Genomic DNA, 24,264 nt, shown 5'->3' on the forward strand with positions numbered 1-24,264 from the left:
TCATTAAAGGGGACCTCCGATCATTGATCTATATGCGTAATTTCTTTACGCATCTGGTGAGTGCGTATTCTTACCCCACTTTTAAAAGCACAAGCACTGAAGTACCGCCATAGTGGGTACTCTACACACGGATTGTCACCATAAGAATATTCATTTATACGGACATTATTATAATTTATTTACTTATTTATAGTGCTGCACTTTACTTACTATAAAAAGAGAACCCACCTCTTTGTTACGTTAGCTTTTGGAACCAGAAGTCTGGTGTTGTTAGTGCACGGTTTTTAGCAAAAAACTGAGGACTTGGGGTAAATAATGCAAATGCCTGTGAACTACACCCACTATGCACTGATTACACTTGCAATGCTCTGCAGGACTGAATGCATATATTTAAAAGAGAAGCATTGCCAATCGTCTCCTATGGATCATAGGTGTGCAGCTTGTTCTGCACTCCTGTGATCCATTTTCTGACCTCACAGAGCCAGTCCAGGCTCCGAAAGATCCTAACCACATGGTTGGAATCCACCCAGAATCCTGGACCGGCAACTGACTCAGCTTCTCAGCAATCCACTGATATCCTGAGCCAGCCACTCCCACCCCCGCCTATCACTCCAGTGAGTGCTGGAGGGGCAGAGCAGAGAGCCAGTCACTGACAATCACTGCTCCCTTCTCAGAGTGGAGGGGAGAACTGAGCGATCAGCAGTGTCTGATCACTTAATTCTCAGTGGATAGCCGGTGGGGGACAGATGCAGCATCAGATTGATGCTGCATCAACCTAGGTGAGTAGAAGATTTTCTCTTTGTATAGCCCATACTTCTCTTTTAATAAATGCACATTTTTGATTTTATTAATGTGTGTGCAACCTCACCTTCAACACTTAACCTTTAAGCAGAAATCGGGGCAAAATGTTTTTTGAACCATTCAGTGGTGCTGTGCCCATACTGCACGGGCCATCTGCTCGTTTTTGTCTAGGGGTCATAAGAGTGAAAATATACTTACCGAATCAGATGATCCTCAGAGCGCAACACTGGTCCTTGCCGCTTCCCCCCCCCCGCATACTAGCGGTCTTGTCAATGGACTGTTCCTGACGTCATCATGCCAACAGACCGTCTCAGAGCCTGAGGATGGCAGGAACAGTCCACTGCTGGACTTGGGGGAGCGTGGTTTTCCGGAGGATCGGAGGACGGGATATATATAGCTTTTCCACTAAACCCCTGGACAAAACGAGCAGTTTTCCCATGCAGCGCACAGCCCCACTGCATGGGAAAGTAAAATTTTACATGGAGTTCTGCTTTAAATTTCAATCTGTAAACCAGACTTGCATCTTAAAATCAGACTGACTATTGAACACTGTAGCTTTGAACAGAACGTTTTTTGGACAAAAAAATGTAAATAAAAATGTTTAACTTGAATCAGACTAATGGTATTATTTCAAAAGTGAAAGGTCCTCTTTAATGAAAGTTGCAGTCTGTAATCCAACTTACCTTCTATAATCATGTAGCCCCAAAACAGCCAAGGTGATCTTCTTTCCAGAACACTTCCTATCTATTCCAAACACAGAGGTCGGAGTCATGGCGTTTTCAGGAGCCAGGAATGGAGAGGGATCAGCTACTTTAGATCTTACAAGGCTGTTATTAACTTTTTCACTGCTGGGCCCGATGTCCATTTTTTCACCTCACATACCCAGACCACTTTGGCAATGTTTTCACTGGTTATGATCGGCAGCTGCTGATTGTGGCCCTTCATGAATTAGGAGAGTCTCAGGTACCACTCTGCCATAAGTTCATGATCAGCGTAGTGGCTATTAGCTTATAGACTAAGGCAGTGGTCTCCAAACTGTGTCCCGGGGGCCAGATGCAGGCCTTTGCTTGTTTTTTCCAGCCCTTAGGGCACTATTTCTTCCACTGATACCAACCATACCTCCCCCCATCACTGATCCCAATGAAGGGACACAACTCCCTTTAATGACATCAACAATTGACACCAATGATGGAGCACAATTCCTCCCACTGACACCAAAAATGGGGCATTGCGTTTTCCCACTCATGTTAGGACCTTTCTACTCCCAAGGGCCACAATCCGGCTCCCCAAAAGTCTGAAGCACAGTAATGGCTCTTTGTTTAGGAAGTTTGGAGACCCTTGGCTTAAGGGAATGCAACTGCAAAAAGGATTACTGACATGGCCTACTGCAAGCAGTTCTGCCCTTACGTCAGTGCCAGTGAAAGGATTAAACACAACCTCCACCCCGATCATGCCATGCTTTTAATACCAATGAAAGCGGATCTATCATTACAAATTAGAAAGCACATGAATCAATATGGGAACATTTTACCATGACATTCTTTTGAGTAAAAAAAGTACCTTTTTGTTGTTATTAAAAAAAATGGCTGCTCAGGTGATCTAAAGCCTGAGTGGAAGAAAATGTGGGTTCAGTTCGCATCACTCCCTTGTTTTCCCCTTTGTTCTATCTGCATACTTCATATCTTTTCTATATCCATCTACAGTACATGCCTTTTCTTACATATTCCTTTGTAATTAAACTACTTCCACGTATAATCTCCCAAAATGAAAACAACTGAAATATACATAGACATTTAGCAACATTTTACTACTTCAAGTCTCTCTAAGGTAAGATTCACACTACTGTTGGTTGTGAACAAAAATGTGCGCTTTCCTGACGCAAAACATCCTGTACAACAAACACTTTACTCCTGCGCTAGGAAAGGACTCAGTAGACCTAATAAGAATGTTCTGGAATTTTCTGGAATATGCACTGCTTGCTGCCCTCAACAGACCGGGGTGGTCCGAATACACTGGATACAAATGGAGAAACAGAAAAAGGGCGCACCGACCTAGTGCATTATCGTTTAAAATAATGTATTAAAGAAACAAAAATAGGTATCATACTCACAATGGACATAATAACACAGGCATGTCAAACTGAACAAGGTGTATGATCCAAACAACATCTGAGTCCATACGATGGAACCCTGGATGACCAACTGGCTAACGCGTTTCGAGGACACAACCTCTTCTTCAGAGCCAACACTACAGGAGTCTGTACTTCTCTTTATATAAGTTACTAAATGGTAACAAAAGGGCTGTCCTTTGGCAGACACGTGGCAGTGCCAATATTTCTGAATTAATTAATTATTATTATTAGTAGTAGTAGTATTTATCAACTCCTAATGGCACTCCCATGCGTCTGTTTTCACACATACTGAAATGCAGGGTTTGTTTTGATGCGGCATAATTTTTAACAGGGGTCAGGGGCTTCTTTACCATGATTCCTACATGTAGGGAAGCCCACTGAAATTAATAAACTGATCCACACATAACTCACAGGAACTTGATAAAAACGCAGTTAAACGCACAGATGTAAACTGAGCCTTAAGGCGGAGCTCCTCCCAAAAGGTGAAGTTCCGCTTTAAGGACTGCTCCCCCGCTCCCCAATAAGGACTGGCACCTTTGGGTGCCCAAATTTGACAGGTACCTGCTCCCATTTCCGGTCTGATTGCCTAGGCGATTGGAAACAGAAGTTGTCCTCCCTCCCTCTCTGTAGTCTTTTGGGACACGTGACAGGTCCCAGAAGACTACAGGACCATTCAGGAAGTGCAGCACTACTCGCGCATGTGCAGTGGGTACCCGGCTGTGAAGCCGCAAGCTATCACAGCTGGGTGCCCACACTGAAGATGCCGGCCTCCTGGAATACATGACGGCCTGCTGGCCTCCTGGAATCCAGGACGGCCGGTGAAACGGGCTGCGGGAGACACACCACAGGACCGAGGGACAGGTAAATGGCTGTTTTTTAAAAGTCAGCAGTTTTTGTAGCTAATGAGTTATTTTTTGACAAGTGAGTAGAACTCCACTTTAAAGTGTTACTAAACCCTGGACCCTGCATTAACTATATCTGGCCTCCCACAGTACATAGAACATGGAAATATAATTATTTTAGTAAATATAAACTGCTAAGTACCTTTTATTTTATCAGCGGGTAGAGCAGTCTTGAGACTTCTATCAATGTCCAGCAGAGTACTGGATAAAGATGGTAGGAGGAGTTTTCATTCTCCCGACTGACTTATGAGGCTGCATGACCCCTAAACTTCTGTCTGGACAGTGCTTATTGACCCTGTGCTGGATATATGCACTCTCCCAAGAAAATAAAAAAAGGTCTCTAGCAATACACACCAAACTGTGCATGTGCAGCTTGTCTCCAAGGCTCTGTTCTATCAGCAGATGGATTGGGGACAGCAGTAGAAGGGGAGGATCAGAGAAGTCTGGATCAAACATAATTTTTACACAGTGCAGAGGATTAACCCCTTAGGTTCCACAGTGAGTATAACAAGCATGATTTACTGCATCTACAGACTGATTTTACTGTTGTGGGTTTAGTAACACTTTAAGCACAAAAAAATAAAAAATCTAGGACACATACTGTAAACCTTTTTTTACATCTATTATAATTGACCTCAGCAAATGCAATTATTGTACATATGGCACATGGATATTGAGCTATATGCCCCATGGGTCCCTATATTATTATTAGTATATTATTATACAGGATTTATATAGCGCCAACAGTTTGCTCAGCGTTTTACAATATAACGGGAGACAATACAGCAACAATACAAGAGGGATAGGAGGGCCTTGCTCCTTGGAGCTTACAATCTAAGAGGGAGGGGCTAGTGGTTCAAAAGTTAGTAACTGTGGGGGATGGACTGGTAGGAGGAGTAGAAGATTCCATTATTAGCTGAGGGCAGGATAGGCTTTCCTGAAGAGATAGGTTTTCAGAGATCACCTAAAAGTGAGCAGAGTAGGCGATATTCTGATAAATTGGGGTAGAGAGTTCCAGAGCATGGGGGAAGCTCTGGAGAAGTCCTGGAGATGAGCATGGGAGGAGGAGACAAGGGAGCTAGAGAGTAGAAGGTCGTGCAAGGAGCGGAGAGTACGGTTTGGATGATATTTGGAGACAAGATTGGTGATGTAATTTGGGGCAGAGTTATAAATGGCTTTATATGTTATTGTTAATGTTTTGAATTTTATCCGTTGGGCAATGGGAAGCCAGTGGAGGGATTGGCAGAGAGGGGTGGCAGATACAGAATATATATAAATTTGCATGTTCTTCACCTTTCCAAATTTTACCTGAATGTAATAGAAGACACTCTTGAGAAATTCTCTAGGCTCCACCAGAATCAGCATTTGCTCTTCTTTCCCTTTACATAGATCCAGACCATCCTGGAATATAAAAACAGCGATTGGAAAATCCAGAAATATTTTTGTGTTAGCTGAATGAAAAGAGTTCGGAACTTAATTTCTGTGTTTCTCGTGTGTAGAGCAGTCCATGGAAATGAACAGGCTGCCATTCATGCCACACATGGAAATGCACCTGCATTTGGTTGCATCTGCAGGTGTGAACCAAATCTAAGAGGAAGAGAGGACACCCCAAGATAGCAGCTCTCAATAGCTGGCATTATATCACCATTCTGAGTAAATATTTGTAGTAGGTCTTATGTGCACTCCTTATCCCCCCCGCCCCCACACACACACACACACACACATACTTCTTTTTGCCTCATAACATATTATTACAGTGCTAGTGTTACTGTTTGTGTTCTTGTTGTATAATTTTGCTGTTGTTTTGGTAAAAATTCTCTTCTTTGGTCCCGGTAGAGTAACAATTTTCTTACTTAATCCCCCAATACCAGGGTGGATTTGATTTAAATCAAACTGATTTAAATTACGATTTAAATCACTAGTCAGTAAGGCTTGATTTAAATCAGAGTTTTCTACATAAAGACTAATTCTTGCTGGTATAACTTTAATATGCAAGTAGATGAAGATTTTTAGAATAACAACTTTTCATATTAGTTTTTTTATCCCCAGTTTAATAGGTTAATCATTCATATTTGGACAACTTTTCTGTTGTACTTAGGAAGGAGAAAAATAATCATTACCTTAATAATAACAATTTAAATAGATTTATTCAACTGAAACAATAACATTCCAGCATATGTTATTTGCTTAAACAAACATCCATGTTTATTTACTAATTTGGCTAAACAAAATATATATATTTTAAGAAACTTAGACTGTCAGCCCCTTCCTCCTCACACTTAGTTTCACTTTTTTCTTGTGCAGATCTATTCCACTCCAAACAATCAGAAAAATATTGTTTCTATTCTATTCACTGAACTTCTTGAAACTTAGCAGTGAAGGGGTTGATTCTGTATTCATAGGTTTGTAGAAGTTAGGATGAAGGTCTTTTTCTTAACTCTGTTCATGTTAAAACATTTTTGCTGTGAAGAAGAGGCTTGTGATCTCTGCTGAGTCAAATTCAGTTTTGAGAACTGCAAAAGTAAACCAAGCATCTGTGATAATATCTTGTAGGCAGAGAAACTGCCCAATAATCTTACAAAAACCTCGGGAAGAGCATGACATTGTGAATGGATTCATGGAATTTATTTACCGAAAAAATTAAACATATGCAGCCTTATTCTACATAATTAAAAAACTAATCTTTATTTCATGATGGAATAACCTTTGGATGGTAATATATTTTCCTCAAAAAGCATTTTATTAAAAAAAATCCGATTTAAATAAAAAAATCTGATTTTTTAAAAAAAGCATTGATTTTTATCCACCCTGCCCAATACTGATGATCTCATCCCTCTGATTCCCACCCTTGGAGGCTGCTCCCAGTGTTAGCCATGATAAGCTCAGAATACCTCTCTCAGTCTTAGTGCCCCCTGTGCAGGCTGATATCAAGTCAGAGGATTTTCAAAGTCCCCCCAAAAAATTAAAAGTCAGCAGCTACAAATACTGTAGCTACTGACTTTCATTATAAGGATATTTAGATATCCATGGATCAAGTGCCGCCCTCACCTGGGCTGGTTACTCACTGGTCTTTGGCAGCCCGGTGCAAGCATGTTTATTAATTGAAGTGCGCAGTGAGCCCTAACAGCTTCACAGCCAGCTACCTACTGCGCATGCACAAGTTGAGCTGCACTTTGTGAATGGTCTTGCAGCTTTCTGGGACTTGTGATGTGTCCCAAAATGTTGCGGGTTAAGAGGGGGGTGGGGGTGAAGTTTCTCTTGGATCGCCTGGGCGAAGTTTCACTCGGATTGCCTAAGCGATCCAAGTGGAAGTGGGAGCAGATACCTGTCAAAACTAGATACCCGCTCGACCCCCCCCCCCAGTATGACCGTAACGTAACAACGTATGACCAAACATGTTGGGGGGTGAGTTGGCGGCAAAAAAGAAGAACTCCCTCTTTTGTGTGAAATTCCACTTTAACACTGTATGCTAGTTTTATGATACATTGATTATAGTTTACTGAATACTTACCAGATTACATGATGACATTATATACATGCTTAGCATTTGGCATTCAGGTTTAAAAAATGTATTCTGCATATAGGTAAAAGGAATTACAGAAAACAGTGTGTGAGAATTACATTGTGTGCAGTGGCTTGCTGTTTGTGCACAAAGGTGGTGCCATAAAAAGAATACAATGGAAACCTTTTCTCATAAAATATGAATTATTAGAATGTATTATTCTCTTTTTAACATAATAACATAAAGGAAACCAGTACTGACACAGCCTGGATGCCTTCATTACTGACCTTCCCCTGAAAATGTTTGTTGTTTGGCTATTTTTGGCATCAATAAATTCAGAGCTTCCAACTAGAGATGATCGAATTATTCAAAAATTCAATTCGGCTGATTCGCCGAATTTGCGGGAGAAATTTGATTCAATGCGAATTTATTCGCTGCGAATTTAACTTATTAAAAGGGTTTCTAGGCTTCAGAGAGCCTTTATATTAGTGCAGAACACTGTACCTTTAATTTAAATGCCCTTGGAGTCTGCTGGGGAAGAGAAATAATACTGTCAGTCAGTATGACATGCAGATGAGTGCCGTCGATCTTAGAATCACCGCACACTTCACTCATTTGGGCAGTCACGGGGCACAACGAAGAAGAAGAAGAAGAAGAATGAAAAGAAGAAGAATGAAAAGAAGAAGAAGAAGAATGAAAAGAAGAATGAAAAGAAGAATGAGAAGAATGAAAAGAAGAAGAAGAAGAATGAAAAGAAGAATGAAAAGAAGAAGAAGAAGAATGAAAAGAAGAAGAAGAAGAATGAAAAGAAGAATGAAAAGAAGAAGAAGAAGAATGAAAAGAAGAAGAAGAAGAATGAAAAGAAGAAGAAGAAGAATGAAAAGAAGAAGAAGAATGAAAAGAAGAAGAAGAAGAATGAAAAGAAGAAGAAGAAGAATGAAAAGAAGAATGAGAAGAATGAAAAGAAGAAGAAGAAGAATGAAAAGAAGAAGAATGAAAAGAAGAAGAAGAATGAAAAGAAGAATGAAAAGAAGAATGAGAAGAATGAAACGAAAAATGAAAAGAAGAAGAATGAAAAGAAGAATGAGAAGAAGAATGAAAAGAAGAATGAAAAGAAGAATGAGAAGAATGAAAAGAAGAATGAAAAGAAGAAGTATTCCAGTACAGCAAAAAGTGTATCTGCAGAGAGCTCCGCTATTTCTGACAGTTCTCTGACAGTTCCTTCACATTTACAGCGGTTGAAACATTGTATCTGTTTCCGAATAAAAACATCTGTATCCTAAATGGAAACAAATAGATACAATGTTTCAACCGCTGTAAATGTGAAGGAACTGTCAGAGAACTGTCAGAAATAGTGGAGCTCTCTGCAGGGACACTTTTTGCCGGCTGATCGGGAAAAATTCGATTCGTGCATCCGAAGTTGGCTAATATTCGGATTCGGCACGAATCGAATTTTTCCTGAAATTCGAAACGAATTCCACTTCGCCTGGTTCGATTCGCTCATCTCTACTTCCAACCTAGGGCAAGAATTTAGCTAATGAACCCAGAGAAAAATCAGAACGGCTCATCTAATCTGAGTTATTGACTCAAAGTACTGAAAGCCTTTGGGTTAGCATAATAGTCCAGCAACTAGAATTTCCAAAAGAGACTTTAGTACTGACAGCTCCTATTTGCTCTTACCAATTGTTCAGTGTCTGCCACCCCTCTCTGCCAATCCCTCCACTGGCCTCCATTCAGTGTCCTCCACCCCTCTCTGCCAATCCCTCTACTGGCCTCCATTCAGTGTCCTCCACCCCTCTCTGCCAATCCCTCCACTGGCTTCCATTCAGTGTCCTCCACCCCTCTCTGCCAATCCCTCCACTGGCTTCCATTCAGTGTCCTCCACCCCTCTCTGCCAATCCCTCCACTGGCATCCATTCAGTGTTCTCCATCCCTCTCTGCCAATCCCTCCACTGGCTTCCATTCAGTGTTCTCCACCCCTCTCTGCCAATCCCTCCACTGGCTTCCATTCAGTGTCCTCCACCCCTCTCTGCCAATCCCTCCACTGACTTCCATTCAGTGTCCTCCACCGCTCTCTGCCAATCCCTCCACTGGCCCCCATTCAGTGTCCTCCACCCCTCTCTGCCAATCCCTCCACTGGCTTCCATTCAGTGTCCTCCACCCCTCTCTGCCAATCCCTCCACTGGCTTCCATTCAGTGTCCTCCACCCCTCTCTGACAATCCCTCTACTGGCTTCCATTCAGTGTCCTCCACCCCTCTCTGACAATACCTCCACTGGCTTCCGCTTACTCAACTAATTAAATTCAAGGTACTTACAACAACTTCTAAAGCCATCCACAACTCAGCCCCCAGCTACATCACTAACCTAGTCTCAAAATTCCAGTCTTCCAGTTCTTTTCCTTCCTCCCAAGACCTCCTGCTCTCCAGCTCCTTTGTTACCTCCTCTTATTCTTGCCTTCAGTACTTTTCCAAAGGTACTCCCATCCTCTGAAACTCCCTTCCCCAATGTGTCCGACTATCTCCTACCCTGTCCACTTTTAGACAATCCCTAAAAACCTCATCTCTTAAGAGAGGCTTATCCTGCCCCCTCCTAGCAACGGTACATGTATTTTTCTCTATCAGCCCATCCCCCGCAGTTATTACTTTTTGTATCAATTGACCCTCCCTCTTAGATTGTAAGCTCTACTGAGCAGGGCCCTCTGATCCCTCCTGTATTAATTTGTATTGTAACTGTACTGTCATCCTTTCTGCAAACTGCTGGCGCTATATAAATCCTGCATAATAATAATAGTACAGATTTCCTCAAATAGGACTAACCCTCTCAGATGGATATTTTATTGCAGGTGACGTCTGGCAGACTGAGACTGCCCCAGGTTTCTTTCTTAGATCTTGATTGCTCTTACAGGGAGATCTTCCTGCTATAATCCATGACTGTTCCTGGCCACCTTTGCTCTGGCTATGTTTTCCGCAGTCTAGAATAAATATGAAAACCCAATAGAGAGAATGGGACATCTCATAATGGCCACATCAGTTGTGAAAACCTGTGATGCTCAACAAAGATCTCAATAAGAGAATCCCCAGGAGATATAAAGAACTAACAGGCATTTTATCTCAGCAGCACCTACAAAGAACTAAAATATCAGTTTGGAGTTGACTGATCCTTCCACTTTAAATATAAGCGGCTCTAATACAAAAACGTGTTGTCTGTTCCAATCACAACTTACTACACATGTCCAGTCAGCAGGCATCTCTCTTCTCCAGGTAATGCTCCATGGCACAGAGTGTGGCTCTAAGGAGTAAGTATACCCAGCTGAACTCAGAGCTTCCAGCATACCTTCTGACCCTGCATCTTGGAGAAGACCTGCGCAATAAGAGATCAATCAACAACGCAATGTAGACATATATGTGTGATTTGCAATGATGCAAAAAGTTGATCTGTAATGTTAGCAAGCACCAAAAGACAATTTATATAGTGCCAACTCTCAATGAGTCAAATTTGCTTGTAAACTCTACATGTAAGAACACAAGGCCTAACCTTGCAGATACCCTCTTCTGGTCCTCCAAAAAAGCTGCCAAACACTAATCTGAAATGGTAGCTTGCGCCAAAAGACTATATATATATATATATATATATATATATATATAGCCAGTTCTCAATGTGCCCCATTTGTTTGTAAACCCTGCATGTAAGAACATAGAGGTGACCAAGAAGTCCTGGCTGGAGCAATTCGATGAGCCTTGCTACTGGAATATTACTAAGGTCAAAGTGGATTACAGAGCTGAGGTGAGGGAGAGTTCAGAAGATCATGACCGCCGTCCTGCAAAATTGAGAGGGTAGAAAGTGGCGCTGACAATCTTAGCCAGAATACACATCATGGTATTTAAGCTCATCAGACTCTAAGGACTGATTCACACTAGGAATCGCACCGGTATGCGCTGCACGTTCCTGTACGATTCATATGCAGTTATGTGCAGTACGATTTCAGCCTATTCATTTTAAATGGGCTGAAATTGTACTGCACTGCACCTAAATTAGTGCATGCACTACTTTTGTAAACGCACTACAACTGGATTGCATGGTACTTTTGTACCATGCAATGTGGTGTGGGCCAATGCACTGCGTTTACTGTGTCAGTAATATTGCACTGACACCCACTGCAGGTCGCAAGGGCAGCGCATTCAGAATGCGGTGCACGAAACCCGCGCAGCATTCTAGTGTGAATCAGCCCTTAAGGATACTGCACACATGGACATGGTAGACAAGACAGCACACTTGCTTGCCTGCCTCTTACGTCTTCTGCATGTTGTGTTCATTTTTGTGGGCTAGAAGCCAAGGTGGGGTCATGTGTAATATGGGGCTGTGGTGATGCCATGGGAACCTCATTTCATTTTTTTTTTCCCTCCTGGTGCATCAAGGGAGGGAGGCCTTGGGGTACTTTACAATGCCACGTCATCAGGGGGCTTGCTGAGGCTCTGGTTCTTGCAGCCAGCCCCCTGATGAAGTGAAACATGCATGCCATCATGAGGCCAGCTACAAGAACCCAAAATAGATAGTTCCCCCCTGATGTTGTAAGTAAATGAGATGGTGGAGCAAGACCTGGAATGCTGCAGTGGATCGGTGGTTTGACCCAGGACAACACTATATCAGCTGGATGTGTAAGTATGTATTTTGAAGGTAACCCTGCTAACAAGATAGGAGGGGAACAAAAATAGAACACAGGGATGGTAAAGGGTCATTGAGGTTGCTCTTTTAATAATACATAGAACCTTCCTAGATCTATTGCCATCATTTTCCCTACAGTTCTACATATCACTATTCTTATAGTAAATTATTTATTGTATGGTGACATAGGTTCAGATGTAACAAATACTCCAGTACAGGGTGGATTTGATTTAAATCAAACTGAGTTAAATCACAATTTAAATCACTAGTCAGTAAGGCTTGATTTAAATCCTAGTTTTCTACATAAAGACTGATTCTTGCTGGTATATCTTTAATATGCAAGTAGATGAAGATTTTTAGAATAACAACTTTTCATATTAGTTTTTTTATCCCCAGTTTAATAGGTTAATCATTCATATTTGGACAACTTTTCTGTTGTACTTAGGAAGGAGAAAAATAATCATTACCTTAATAATAACAATTTAAATAGATTTATTCAACTGAAACAATAACATTCCAGCATATGTGATTTCCTTAAACAAACATCCATGTTTGGTAACTAATTTGGCTAAACAAAATATATATATTTTAAGAAACTTAGACTGTCAGCCCCTTCCTCCTCACACTTACAGTTGTGTCCAAAATTATTCAACCCCCAATGCTGTAAAGGGGTTTAGGGACTATAGTGTACATTTGGAATTGTATTCAGAATCAAATCCTACAAGGACGTTGTAACTACCCAAATGCAACTAAAATGACATCAATTGTTTATGTAATACAGTAGTAAATGGTTCTTATGTGGTTTCTTCATTGCCACAATTATTCAACCCCTTAAAGACTACCACTCTGAAGAACAGAGGTTCATACAGGTGCTTTCCATCAGGTATTGAAAACACCTGTGGATGTCACCGAGCAGCAATCAAGCATAATAAGCACCAATTAGGCAGCTTTAAAATGACTGTGATACTCAGCTCCTTCTAGACATTTACTGGTGTGGTTACAAACATGGTGAAGGCAAGAGAATGGTCCAGGAAGACAAGAGAAGAGGTGATTTCTCTTCACAGGAAGGGCAATGGCTATAAGAAGATTGCAAAGATGTTAAACATACCAAGAGACACCTTAGGAAGCATCATTCGCAAATTCAAGGCAAAGGGCACTGTTGAAACGCTACCTGGTCGTGGCAGAAAGAAGATGCTGACTTCGACTGCTGTGCGCTACCTGAAGCGTAGAGTGGAGAGAAGTCCCCGTGTGACTGCTGAGGAACTGAGAAAAGATTTGTCAGATGTGGGTACAGAAGTTTCAGCCCAGACAATAAGACGCACACTGCGTAATGAAGGCCTCCGTGCCAGAACTCCCAGGCGTACCCCCTTGCTGTCTCCAAAGAATAAGAAGAGTCGACTGCAGTATGCCAAAAGCCATGTGGACAAACCACAAAAGTTGTGGGATAGTGTTCTGTGGACTGATGAAACAAAATTAGAACTGTTTGGGCCCATGGATCAACGCTATGTTTGGAGGAGGAAGAACAAGGCCTATGATGAAAAGAACACCTTGCCTACTGTGAAGCATGGTGGAGGGTCAATCATGCTTTGGGGCTGTTTTGCTTCTGCAGGTACAGGGAAGCTTCAGCGTGTGCAAGGTACCATGAATTCTCTTCAGTACCAGGAGATATTGGATGGAAACGTGATGCAGTCCGTCACACACCTGAGGCTTGGGAGACGTTGGACCTTTCAACAGGACAATGATCCCAAGCATACCTCCAAGTCCACTAGAGCATGGTTGCAGAGGAAAGGCTGGAACATTTTGGAGTGGCCATCGCAGTCACCAGACTTAAATCCGATTGAGAACCTCTGGTGGGACTTAAAGAAAGCAGTTGCAGTGCGCAAGCCTAAGAATGTGACTGAACTGGAGGCCTTTGCCCATGAAGAATGGGCGAAGATACCCGTAGATCGCTGCAAGACACTTGTGTCAAGCTATGCTTCACGTTTAAAAGCTGTTATAACTGTAAAAGGATGCTGTACTAAGTACTAAGATTGAATGTCACTTGGGGGTTGAATAAAACTGATAATGCTGTGAGCACAGAAAAGACATTTGTGGTTATTTCATTATAACTGTTATGTTATATTTGTCTGACCTACAAGTGCCTCTTTAATGTAAATGTAAGCAAGATGACTGAATGATCAAAAGCAATGTCAAACTGGCCAAAACACTCAATTTCAGTGGGGGTTGAATAATTTTGGACACAACTGTAGTTTCACTTTCTTCTTGTGCAGATCTATTCCACTCCAAACAATCAGAAAAATATTGTTTCTATTCTATTCACTGAACTTCTTGAAACTTAGCAGTGAAGGGGTTGATTCTGTATTCATAGGTTTGTAGAAGTTAGGATGAAGGTCTTTTTCTTAACACTGTTCATGTTATAACATTTTTGCTGTGAAGAAGAGGCATGTGATCTCCGCTGAGTAAAATTCAGTTTTGAGAACTGCAAAAGTAAACCAAGCATCTGTGATAATATCTTGTAGGCAGAGAAACTGCCCAATAATCTTACAAAAACCTCTGGAAGAGCATGACATTGTGAATGTAGTAATGGAATTTATTTACCAAAAAAAATTAAACATATACAGCCTTATTCTACATAATTAAAAAACTAATCTTTATTTCATGATGGAATAACCTTTGGATGGTAATATATTTTTCTCAAAAAGCATTTTATTCAAAAAAATCCGATTTTAAATAAAAAAAATCAGATTTAAATAAAAACAAATCAGATTTTTTTTTAAAAAATCATTGATTTTTATCCACCCTGCTCCAGTATATACACTATATTGCCAAAAGTATTGGGACACCCCTCTAAATCATTGGATTCAGGGGTTCCAATCATTTTCATGGCCACAGGTGTATAAAATCATCACCTAGGCATGCAGACTCCTTCTACAAACATTTGTGAAAGAATGGGTCACTCTCAGGAGCTCAGTGTATTGAAGTGTGGTCCTGTGATAGGTTGCCACCTGTGCAGTAAGTCCATCCGTGACATTTCCTTACTACTAAATATTCCATGGTCAACTGTTAGTGGTATTATAACAAACTGGGAAGAACAGCAACTCAGCCACAAAGTGGTAGGCCACGTAAAATGACAGAGTGGGGTCAGCGAATGCTGAATCGCACAGTGTACAGATGTCGCCAACTGTCTGCAGAGTAAGTAGCTAAAGGCCTCCATACTTTGTGTGGCCTTTAGATTAGCACAACAACAGTGTGTAGAGAGCTTCATGGAATGGGTTTCCATGGCCAAGCAGCTGCATCCGGGCATTACATCACCAAGTACAATCCAAAGCATTGAATGCAGTAGTGTAAAGCATGCCACCACTGGACTCTAGAGCAGTGGAGATGTTTCTCTGTCTGGTAATCCAGTGGACGTGTCTGGGTTTGGCGGTTGCCAGTAAAACGGTACTTGCCTGACTGCATTGTGCCAAGTGTAAAGTTTGGTGGAGGGGGGATTACGGTGTGGGGTTGTTTTTCAGGGGTTGGGCTTGGCTCCTTAGTTCCAGTGAAGGGAACTCTTAAGGCATCAGCATACCAAGATATTTTGGACAATTTCATGCTCCCAACTTTGTGGGAACAGTTTGGGTATGTTCCCTTCTTGTTCCAACATGATTGTGCACCAGTGCACAAAAGAAGGTCCATAAAGACATGGATGATTGAGTTTGGGGTGGAGGAACTTGACTGGCCTGCACAGAGTCCTGACCTCAACCCCATAGAACACCTTTGGGATGAACTAGAGCGGAGACTGTGAGCCAGGCCTTCTCATCCAACATTCGTGCCTGACCTGACAAATGTGCTTCTGGAAGAATGATCAAACCTTCCCATAGACACCCTCCTAAACCTTGTGGACGGCCTTCCCAGAAGAGTTGAAGCTGTTATAGCTGCAAAGGGCGGGGCCAACTCAATATTGAACCCTACGGACTAAGACTGAGATGCTATTAAAGTTCATGTGTGTGTAAAGGCAGGTGTCCCAATACTTTTGGCAATATAGTGTATGTTTAGATAGCACAAACTGAGAGCTGTTGATTTCATGATAGATGTACCAGCTACATCTTGCAGAACTTTAGTTAAACCTCCAGTGTATACTTATGATAGGGACAGATTATAATTTAGAGTTGTTATTGAAAGACTGTCAGCTAAGAGCACGCACACATAAAGAGGTTTAAGGGGTGTTTTCTTTGATGTACTCCAGTGAAGATAGCTGCAGGATTCTAGAATACCACTGAAGAACTCTGAAGACCTAAGGTGACCGAAGGAGGATGGATAAATTTGAAAGGTTATGTTTGCCAACTTGCTTGATTTTCCTAAATAATATATGAAACTAGCTAGGTTTTGTTAACAGTGTGCTCATTCTTTAATCTTAATTTACATATTTTAACTTGTGTTTGTGTCTTCCAGAACATGGACCATGGGCAAGCCTGGGGTTATTTAACATATCGCGGTAGGTCCTGGTACATTAAATGTCATTACAAATTAAAAAAAAAAGCAACAGACCAAAAACATACTGTAAAAAGTTTAATAGAAATCCATGTTAATATTTTAGTTCAAAGAAATTATTAAGGGAAAGTTAATGTGTATTAAGGTAAAAAAAACCTTCTGCATGTAGCTTCCCCTTGTACTCACCTGAGCCCAATCTCAATCCAGCAGTGTGCACAGGAGCAGCCGTTCTCTTGGCTCTCTCCCTCCTCATTGGTTCCCACTGCTGTCAATCAGAGCCAGGGAGGAGCCGCGCTCTGTGCGTCTATGGACACACAGAGCCAGCTCGGAAGCAAGCATGCTTGCTATGAGGGCACTCGGTGGGGGCAAAGAGCCAGGAGTGCCAGCAGGGGAACTCACGGAGAGGAGAATTGGGGCTGCTCTGTGCAAAACCATTGCACACAGCAGTTAAGTATAACATGTTTGTTATTTAACCACTTCAAGTCCGGACACTTTTACCCCCTTCCTGTCCAGGCCAATTTTCAGCTTTCAGTGCTATCACACTTTGAATGACAATTGCGCGGTCATGCATCACTGTACCCATATGAATTTTTTAGCATTTTTTTTAAACAGATAAAGCTTTATTTTGGTGGTATTTATTCACCACTGAGATTTTTTTTTGCTATGTAAATGAAAAAGTCCCAAAATTTTGAAAAAAAGTGTTTTTCTTACAAAAGTTTGCAAATAATATTTCATCGTAAATCTTGGCCAAAATTTATTCCGTTTATCTTTTTAGTAAAAAAAAAAAAATAAATAACCCAAATTAGTTTATAACCAAAATTATAATTTTTAAACATTTGTTTGTACATTTTTATTTTATTTTTTTATTATTATTATTATTATTTTAACATACTGTCGCCCTAGCAGTACAGTGTCACCATGGTGACACTACTACTTGTGGGGGGTGATGAAGATTTTTTTTTTTTTTTTTTTTTTTACACTGATTGCTTTTACACCCATAAAGGCTATAAAAGCAATCATTGCTCCTTCTCTCTGGCTGCATTCTTGTAGCCATTGAGAACTACTGTGTGAGCTGTGATTGGTCACAGCTTGTCACATGGTACAAGGCTGTTGTGAATAGCTTTGTACCATGTGACCTCTGTGATCATTCACAGATTTCACACGTAGTAAGCAATGATGTCAGAAGTAACATCTTGCTTAATACTCTGCATGTGATCACTGATTGGCCAATCAGTGATTACATGATCGGTACCTTGCACAGAGGTCCCATACGACGATCGGTGTTCCACTGTGTCCGGAGGACACAGCGGGCACTAGATCACAGTGCTCCCAGGGAGTGCGCACAAGCAGGGGGCGGGGAGGCTGTTTATAAATGTTTACCCGACCCTGTACTGCCACCGTCTGGCCGTTTATATACAACAGCTGGACAGGAAGTGGTTAAAAAAAAATAAAAAGCAATCCTTTACAATTAGTTTAATAATTAAGGTTGGTGGTAAAAATGTCTGGATGACATCTAAAATACTGTTTTCTATAAAGGAAGGGGTGTGGGAGTTTGCTTAAAACCGTGCGTACATGCTCTCTGATGATCCCGTCCAGCTAGTCTTGAGGGAACATATCAACGTAGAGGAATCTTGGGGATGCATTTTGTTATATAATTCTGTTTTCATAGATCCTGTTGTCTGCAGATGACTTTATTGAAGAAAAAAAAAAAAAGCAAGTCTTTCTGGCAGGACTGCTTAGAACCCAGTGCAGCCTTCAAATGATAGCATCTGAAAGGGAGTATGCCATAAAATTTGATTGCAACATCCGACCTTTTACTCATAGGCAAGCAACACAAACTGAAGCCACAGCAAATGAGGGGTTATGAAATGTGAAAAAAAAAAATAATTGGCCAAACTAACTCATTATATTAATTTTCCAAATTCTAGTATACATTCTTACACATATACATAGGAATAGATTTACTAAAACTGGAGCGTTCAGGATCTGGTGCAGCTGTGCATGGTAGCCAATCAGCTTCTAACTTCAGCTTGTTCAATTAAGCTTTGACAAAACCTGGAAGCTGATTGGTTTCTATGCAGAGCTGCACCAGCTTTTGCACCCTCCAGTTTAAGTAGATAACCCCTATTGTTTCCTTTTAATTCTTTGTAGAGTTTGCAGTGAATAGTTTGGTAAACAGTGTAGAAAAGTAATTGATGAACTAAGCTGTTTAACCACTTGCCTACCAGGCACTTATACCCCCTTATTTACCAGGCCAATTTTCAGCTTTCAGCGCTGCCGCACTTTGATTGACAATTGCACGGTCATGCAACATTGTACCCATATGAAATTTTGATAATTTTTTTCTCACAAATAGAGCTTTCTTTTGGTGGTATTTAATCGCCACTGGGCGCTTTACTTTTTGCGCTATAAATAAAAAAGTGCAAAAAATTTGAAAAAAAAAAAAGTTTCTTTGTTTCTATTATAACATTTTTCAAACAGGCATTTTTTTCTCCTTCACTGATGTGCGTTAATGAGGCAGCACTGATGGGCACTGATAGGCGGCCCTGATGGGCACTGATAGGCAGCACTAAAGGGCACTGATAGGCAGTACTAATGAGGTGGCACGGATAGGCGGCACTGATAGACAGCACTAATGAGGTGTCACGGATAGGCGGCACTAATATGCAGCACTGATAGGTGGCACTGATAGGTGACACTGATGATGGGTACTGATAGACGGCACTGACTGGCATCACTGCTGGGCACTGACTGGCAGCACTGACTGGCACAACCCCTGGGCACTGACTGGTGGCACTGACTGGCAGCACTGCTGGGCTGCACTGGTGGGTGGCACTGGTGGGCAGCACTGGTGGGTGGGCACAGGTGGGTGGCACTGGTGGGCACAGGTGGGTGGGCACAGGTGGGTGGCACTGTTGGGCACATGTAGGTGGCACTTCTGGGCACAGGTAGGTGGCACTGCAGAGTGGCACAGGTGGATGCACTGCTGGGCACAGGTGGGTGATCTGCTGGGCACAGGTGGGCGGAGCTAGTGGGCGCACTGCTGGGCACAGGTGGGCGGAACTTGCGGGTGGCACTGCTGGGCACCGATCATCAGGGCACTGATCATCAGTGCCCTGATGATCGGTGCCGATCCCCGCTCTGACAACTGCAGGTTCTCGGCAGTACTTTCCTCACGATCTGACAGCGTGAGGAAAGTGCAGCCGAGAACCGGCACTTGCATTTCCCTCTGATCAGCGTGTCATTGGACACCGCTGATCAGGTGGTAAAAGGCGCTGTGATTGGCCTTTTACCACATCACGTGATCAGCTGTGTCTGTAGGACACAGCGATCACGGAGATCGCCGGGTGCGCGCCCCCTGGGGCGCGCAGGAGAGCGCGTTCTGGGGGGACGTCATATGACGTCCACTCAGAACTGGCCGGCCGCAGTGAAGCCGTCATTCGGCTATCTGCGGTCGGCAGGTAGTTAAGAAAGAGAGTGAAGTACACTATATGGTTAACGATTTGCGGACATTTATTGACCATCAAACCCATATGAGTTTGTTGGACATCTCAGGTTAATTAAGGGTATTCGTATTGAACAATTGCCACCAGATTGTAATTGTCTGAATGTCTTTAGGAACAATCGAGTATTGTCCATGATACTTTTTTTATTTGCACTAAAGCCTGGTACACACTGAATGAGAAAAAAAACGGACAGCTCAGGAGGAGCCACTGTACTAATTATTATTGTTATATAGGATTTTTATAGCGCCAATGGTTTGCTCAGCGCTTTACATTATAGTGGGAGACAATACAGTAACAATACAGTTCAATACAAGAGGGAATTGAGGGCCCTGATCCTTGGAGCTTACAATCTAGGAGGGAGGGGTGAGTGGTACAATAGGTAAAACTGTGGGGGATGGAGTGGTTGGAAGCATAGAGGATTCCAGTATTAGCAGAGGGCGGGATAGGCTTCCCTGAAGAGAGAGATTTTAATGATCGCCTAAAGGTAAGTAGAGTAGGTGATAGTCTGATAGATTTGGGTAGGGAGTTCCAGAGAATGGGTGATGCCTTGGAGAAGTCTTGGAGATGAGCATGGGAGGAGGAGATAAGGGAGCTAGAGAGTAGGAGGTCTTGCGAGGAGCAAAGAGTACGGTTTGGGTGATAGAGATAAGATCAGATATGTAAATTGGGGCAGTGTTGTGGATGGCTTTGTATGTCATAGTATACTAATGATCCGATATTGGTACAGCGAGCTCCCCTGCTGTGCTATTGGGTTCTGACAGGGATGCCCCCCATCCCGGACAGAACACTTCGGTCAACACTGTCAGCCATTGGCTGAGAGCACTGATCAGGAGCTGATCAGCAGACCTTCTTCAATCATGCCTCTTTGACAGAAGCCGACCGAACGTCTGGCTTCTGACAGACCGGCTACCACATCGGGCCAAATATCCAATAAAAATTGGAAGATGCCAAAATACCGCTCGACATTTGGCCCGTGTGTAGTAGGCTTGACATCCAAATCTAAATGTCTTTGTATGCTAGAGAATTGTAGAATGAACAGTACCCTTCACTAAAACACATTCACTCAATTATTTGGAGTGGGGTCCTTGTAGCTTTGGCCATATAGCGTATTTCTCATCCAGGATCATAAGCAGAGCCTATCTTAGGTAGAGTGACTTGATGATCTTATATTGATGGTCATCTTCTTCATTCACCCAGGTAAAACCGTGCCTGAAGAGCAGGAGATCAGCAAAGTCATGTACCATGACTGGCGTCTTATACCACGGCATGAAGAAGAGAACTTCAAGCAATTTATCCCTCTGCCGGAGCCAGAACCTGTCCGCTATGTGCCATACCCACCACTACTGAGGGCTATTGCTCTGGCTCAGTTGCAGAAAGAAGGAAAGCCTTTAACAGAGCCCATGCTGGACATTGGGAGATTACGGGAATCTGATCATGAGCTCCAAAAGGAGCTTAAAGTGAGGAGAGCCAAAACAGGGACACCAGTGTGATAAGGCCATGGACTTCTGCTACTTCCTAGAAACATGGATTCATGTACAGTTTATTGTCAGCAGCGTGACCTTCAAACCAAAATGGCAACAAAGTGCCATGGTAATTGGGGTTGTGGGCTCTGCTCTTTGTTGAGGGTTGTTTTCAGTTATAGACCATACTGAGTAAAGAGTGCACAACACCTTCCGTAATTGAAAATTGTCATTTTTACTCAATGACACCATAAGTAACTGTTGGACTTTCCTATTTGATGTTTACTGGGCTGTAATAAAACTTTATATAAAATCACACCATTATGTGCTACTGAGAATTTAAAGGCATTCCATATATGCAGTGCTCAGCATAAATGAGTACACCCCTTTTGAAAAGTAAGATTTTATTCAACATCTCAACACAAGAACAATTTCCAAAATGTTGGCAAAACTGAGTTTTATGTAACATTTGTTTTGCTCATTACATGAAAGTAAGGTTAATAGTATAACGTAGATTACAAAATCTTCAGTTTTACTCCAATTAGTTGATGCAAAAATGAATACACCCCACAACAAAAACTACTATATCTAGTATTTTGTATGACCTCCATGATTTGTAAGGACAGCACCAAGTCTTCTAAGCTTGGAATGAACAAGTTGGCAACATTGCAACATCTACATTTTTCCATTCTTCGAGAACAACCTCTTAGAGCCTGGATGCTGGATGGAAAGTGATGCTCAACTTGTCTTTTAAGATTTCCCCATAGGTGTTCGATTGGGTTCAGATCAGGAGACATACTTGGCCACTGAATCACTTTCACCTTGTTCTTCAGAAATGCAACAGTGGCCTTAGATGTGTGTTTTGGATCATTGTCATGTTGGAAAAGTGCACAACTTCTCTTTCAATACAGAGCAGTACATCAGTGAATTCATGATACCATGAATTAAATTCAGCTCCCCGACACCAGCAGCACTCATGCGGCAGCACAGAAGGACATTGCCACCACTATGTTTCACTGTAGGCACCATGCATTTTTCTTTGTACTCCTCACCTTTGCAACACCGTACAGTTTTGAAGCCATCAGTTCCAAAAACATTTATCTTGGTCTCATCACTCCAGAGTACAGAGTCCCAGTAGTCTTCTTTTTGAGTATGCTCCCTGGCAAATTCTAGGCAGGATTTTTTGTGCATGGGAGAGGTTTCCTATGTGGATGACACCCATGCATGCCATTCCTATGCATGCCATTGCAGTATACGCCATATTGCGTCATAGGAAACAATTGCCCCAGTTTTTGCTTTCTATTTTAGACAACTGCAATGAACTTGCATGGAGATTTTCTTTAACCCCTCTCATCAGAAGACGCTCTTGTCGAGGTGTCAACTTCCGTGGACAGCCTGGAAGTCTCTGTGAGATGGTTGCAGTTCCATATTTTTTAAATTTTTGTATCACTTTTGATACAGAATTCTGACTGATAAGTAAAGTGTTGCTGATCTTCTTGTAGCCTTCACCTTTCTTGTGTAAAGAAATTATTTTCTTTCTCAGGCCTTGTGACATTTCTCTTCCATGTGGTGCCATTGCTGACAGCATGAAATGGGAGGGGTTTTCTTTGTTAAGTAATGCCCTTTTATAATCAACTGCTGTACACCTGTTTAATGAATATTTAGACTCACCTGTAGTTGAATTCTTGTTAATTAGGATTTTATTGTCTAAAACTTAGCTTTGCGTCTAAGACTTTCATTGAGGTGTATTCATTTTTGCAATATGGTCTTGAATGAATTTGTTAGGAAAAATATTTTCTTGAATATTACTGAATAAGTTTAAACTAGGTGGAAACTGAACCCACATCAGAGGGAAGCAACTCTGCCCATGGTATCGCAGGACACTAGCACATCGAGGGGAGGGGATATATGAGCCGTGGCATATAGTGTGGCCCCTCTCGGAAGCCACGTAGGCCGTGAACCTCCAGCTCTACGGATGGGGGTCAAACAGAACCCGATTCCCCGCTCCAGGCAGCGGAGCAGGTCTACAGGGATCCCCAATGTCGGCAGGATCCCATTATCCCCAGGATGGAGACAGATGCTGTAAGGTGCTTTTTATGGTGGTATTTATTCACCACTGAGTTTTTTTTTGCTAAATAAACAAAAAAACACAAACTTTTGAAAAAAAAACCACGCATTTTTCTTTGTTTCTGTTATGAAAATAACCCAAATTATTGTATATTATTAGTCTGTAGGAAAGTTATAGAGTCCACAAACCATGGTATATACAGTGGGGATCGAAAGTTTGGGCACCCCAGCTAAATATTTGTATTAATGTGCATAAAGAAGCCAAGGAAAGATGGAAAAATCTCCAAAAGGCATCAAATTACAGATTAGACATTCTTATAATATGTCAACAAAAGTTAGATTTTATTTCCATCATTTACACTTTCAAAATAACAGAAAACAAAAAAATGGCATCTGCAAAAGTTTGGGCACCCTGCAGAGTTAATATCTTGTACTGCCCCCTTTGGCAAGTATCACAGCTTGTAAACGCTTTTTGTAGCTGAAAGGAATTGACTCTCGTTCCTCTCGAGCCACTGACCCCCGTCAGTCCCTGGCCTTGATCAGTGTCTGTCCTCAGGCCCGGAGCCCCCTCTGAGACACAGGAAATGCACACAGACACAAGGTGGTATCTCAGAAGGAACTGAATTTATTCTTCCGTGTTTAAACTTATATATGAAACTTAAAACAATGCATGGAAATAGAAGAACCAATCAATTGTCAGATATGCATAAACCAATCAGAATATTACATACGTCAGTCATGCCCAATCATTTGGCATTT

The 24,264-nt window shown here is 41.9% G+C and overlaps 1 protein-coding gene across 1 annotated transcript; it reads left to right on the top strand.

The window, feature by feature from the left end:
- Positions 1 to 2,178: 2,178 nt before the first annotated feature.
- On the top strand, positions 2,179 to 21,468 carry LOC149473068 (small ribosomal subunit protein mS34-like). Its single transcript, XM_089683599.1, has 4 exons — positions 2,179 to 2,208; positions 11,028 to 11,120; positions 16,434 to 16,476; positions 21,176 to 21,468. Exons 1-4 carry the CDS (start codon positions 2,179 to 2,181, stop codon positions 21,466 to 21,468), a joined length of 459 nt encoding a protein of 152 aa, XP_089539725.1.
- Positions 21,469 to 24,264: the final 2,796 nt, after the last annotated feature.

Source organism: Staurois parvus, unplaced genomic scaffold (assembly GCF_062004578.1).
Source record: "Staurois parvus isolate SC_StPar_1 unplaced genomic scaffold, SC_StPar_1.0 ptg000018l, whole genome shotgun sequence".
Classification (NCBI taxonomy): domain Eukaryota; kingdom Metazoa; phylum Chordata; class Amphibia; order Anura; family Ranidae; genus Staurois; species Staurois parvus.

Coding starts and splice junctions, on each gene's coding strand:
- LOC149473068 (XM_089683599.1), top strand. CDS start 2,179: ATGGCCTACTGCAAGCAGTTCTGCCCTTAC. Junction 11,121..16,433: donor AAGTGGATTACAGAGCTGAG/GTGAGGGAGAGT, acceptor TGTGTCTTCCAG/AACATGGACCATGGGCAAGC. Junction 16,477..21,175: donor GGGTTATTTAACATATCGCG/GTAGGTCCTGGT, acceptor TCATTCACCCAG/GTAAAACCGTGCCTGAAGAG.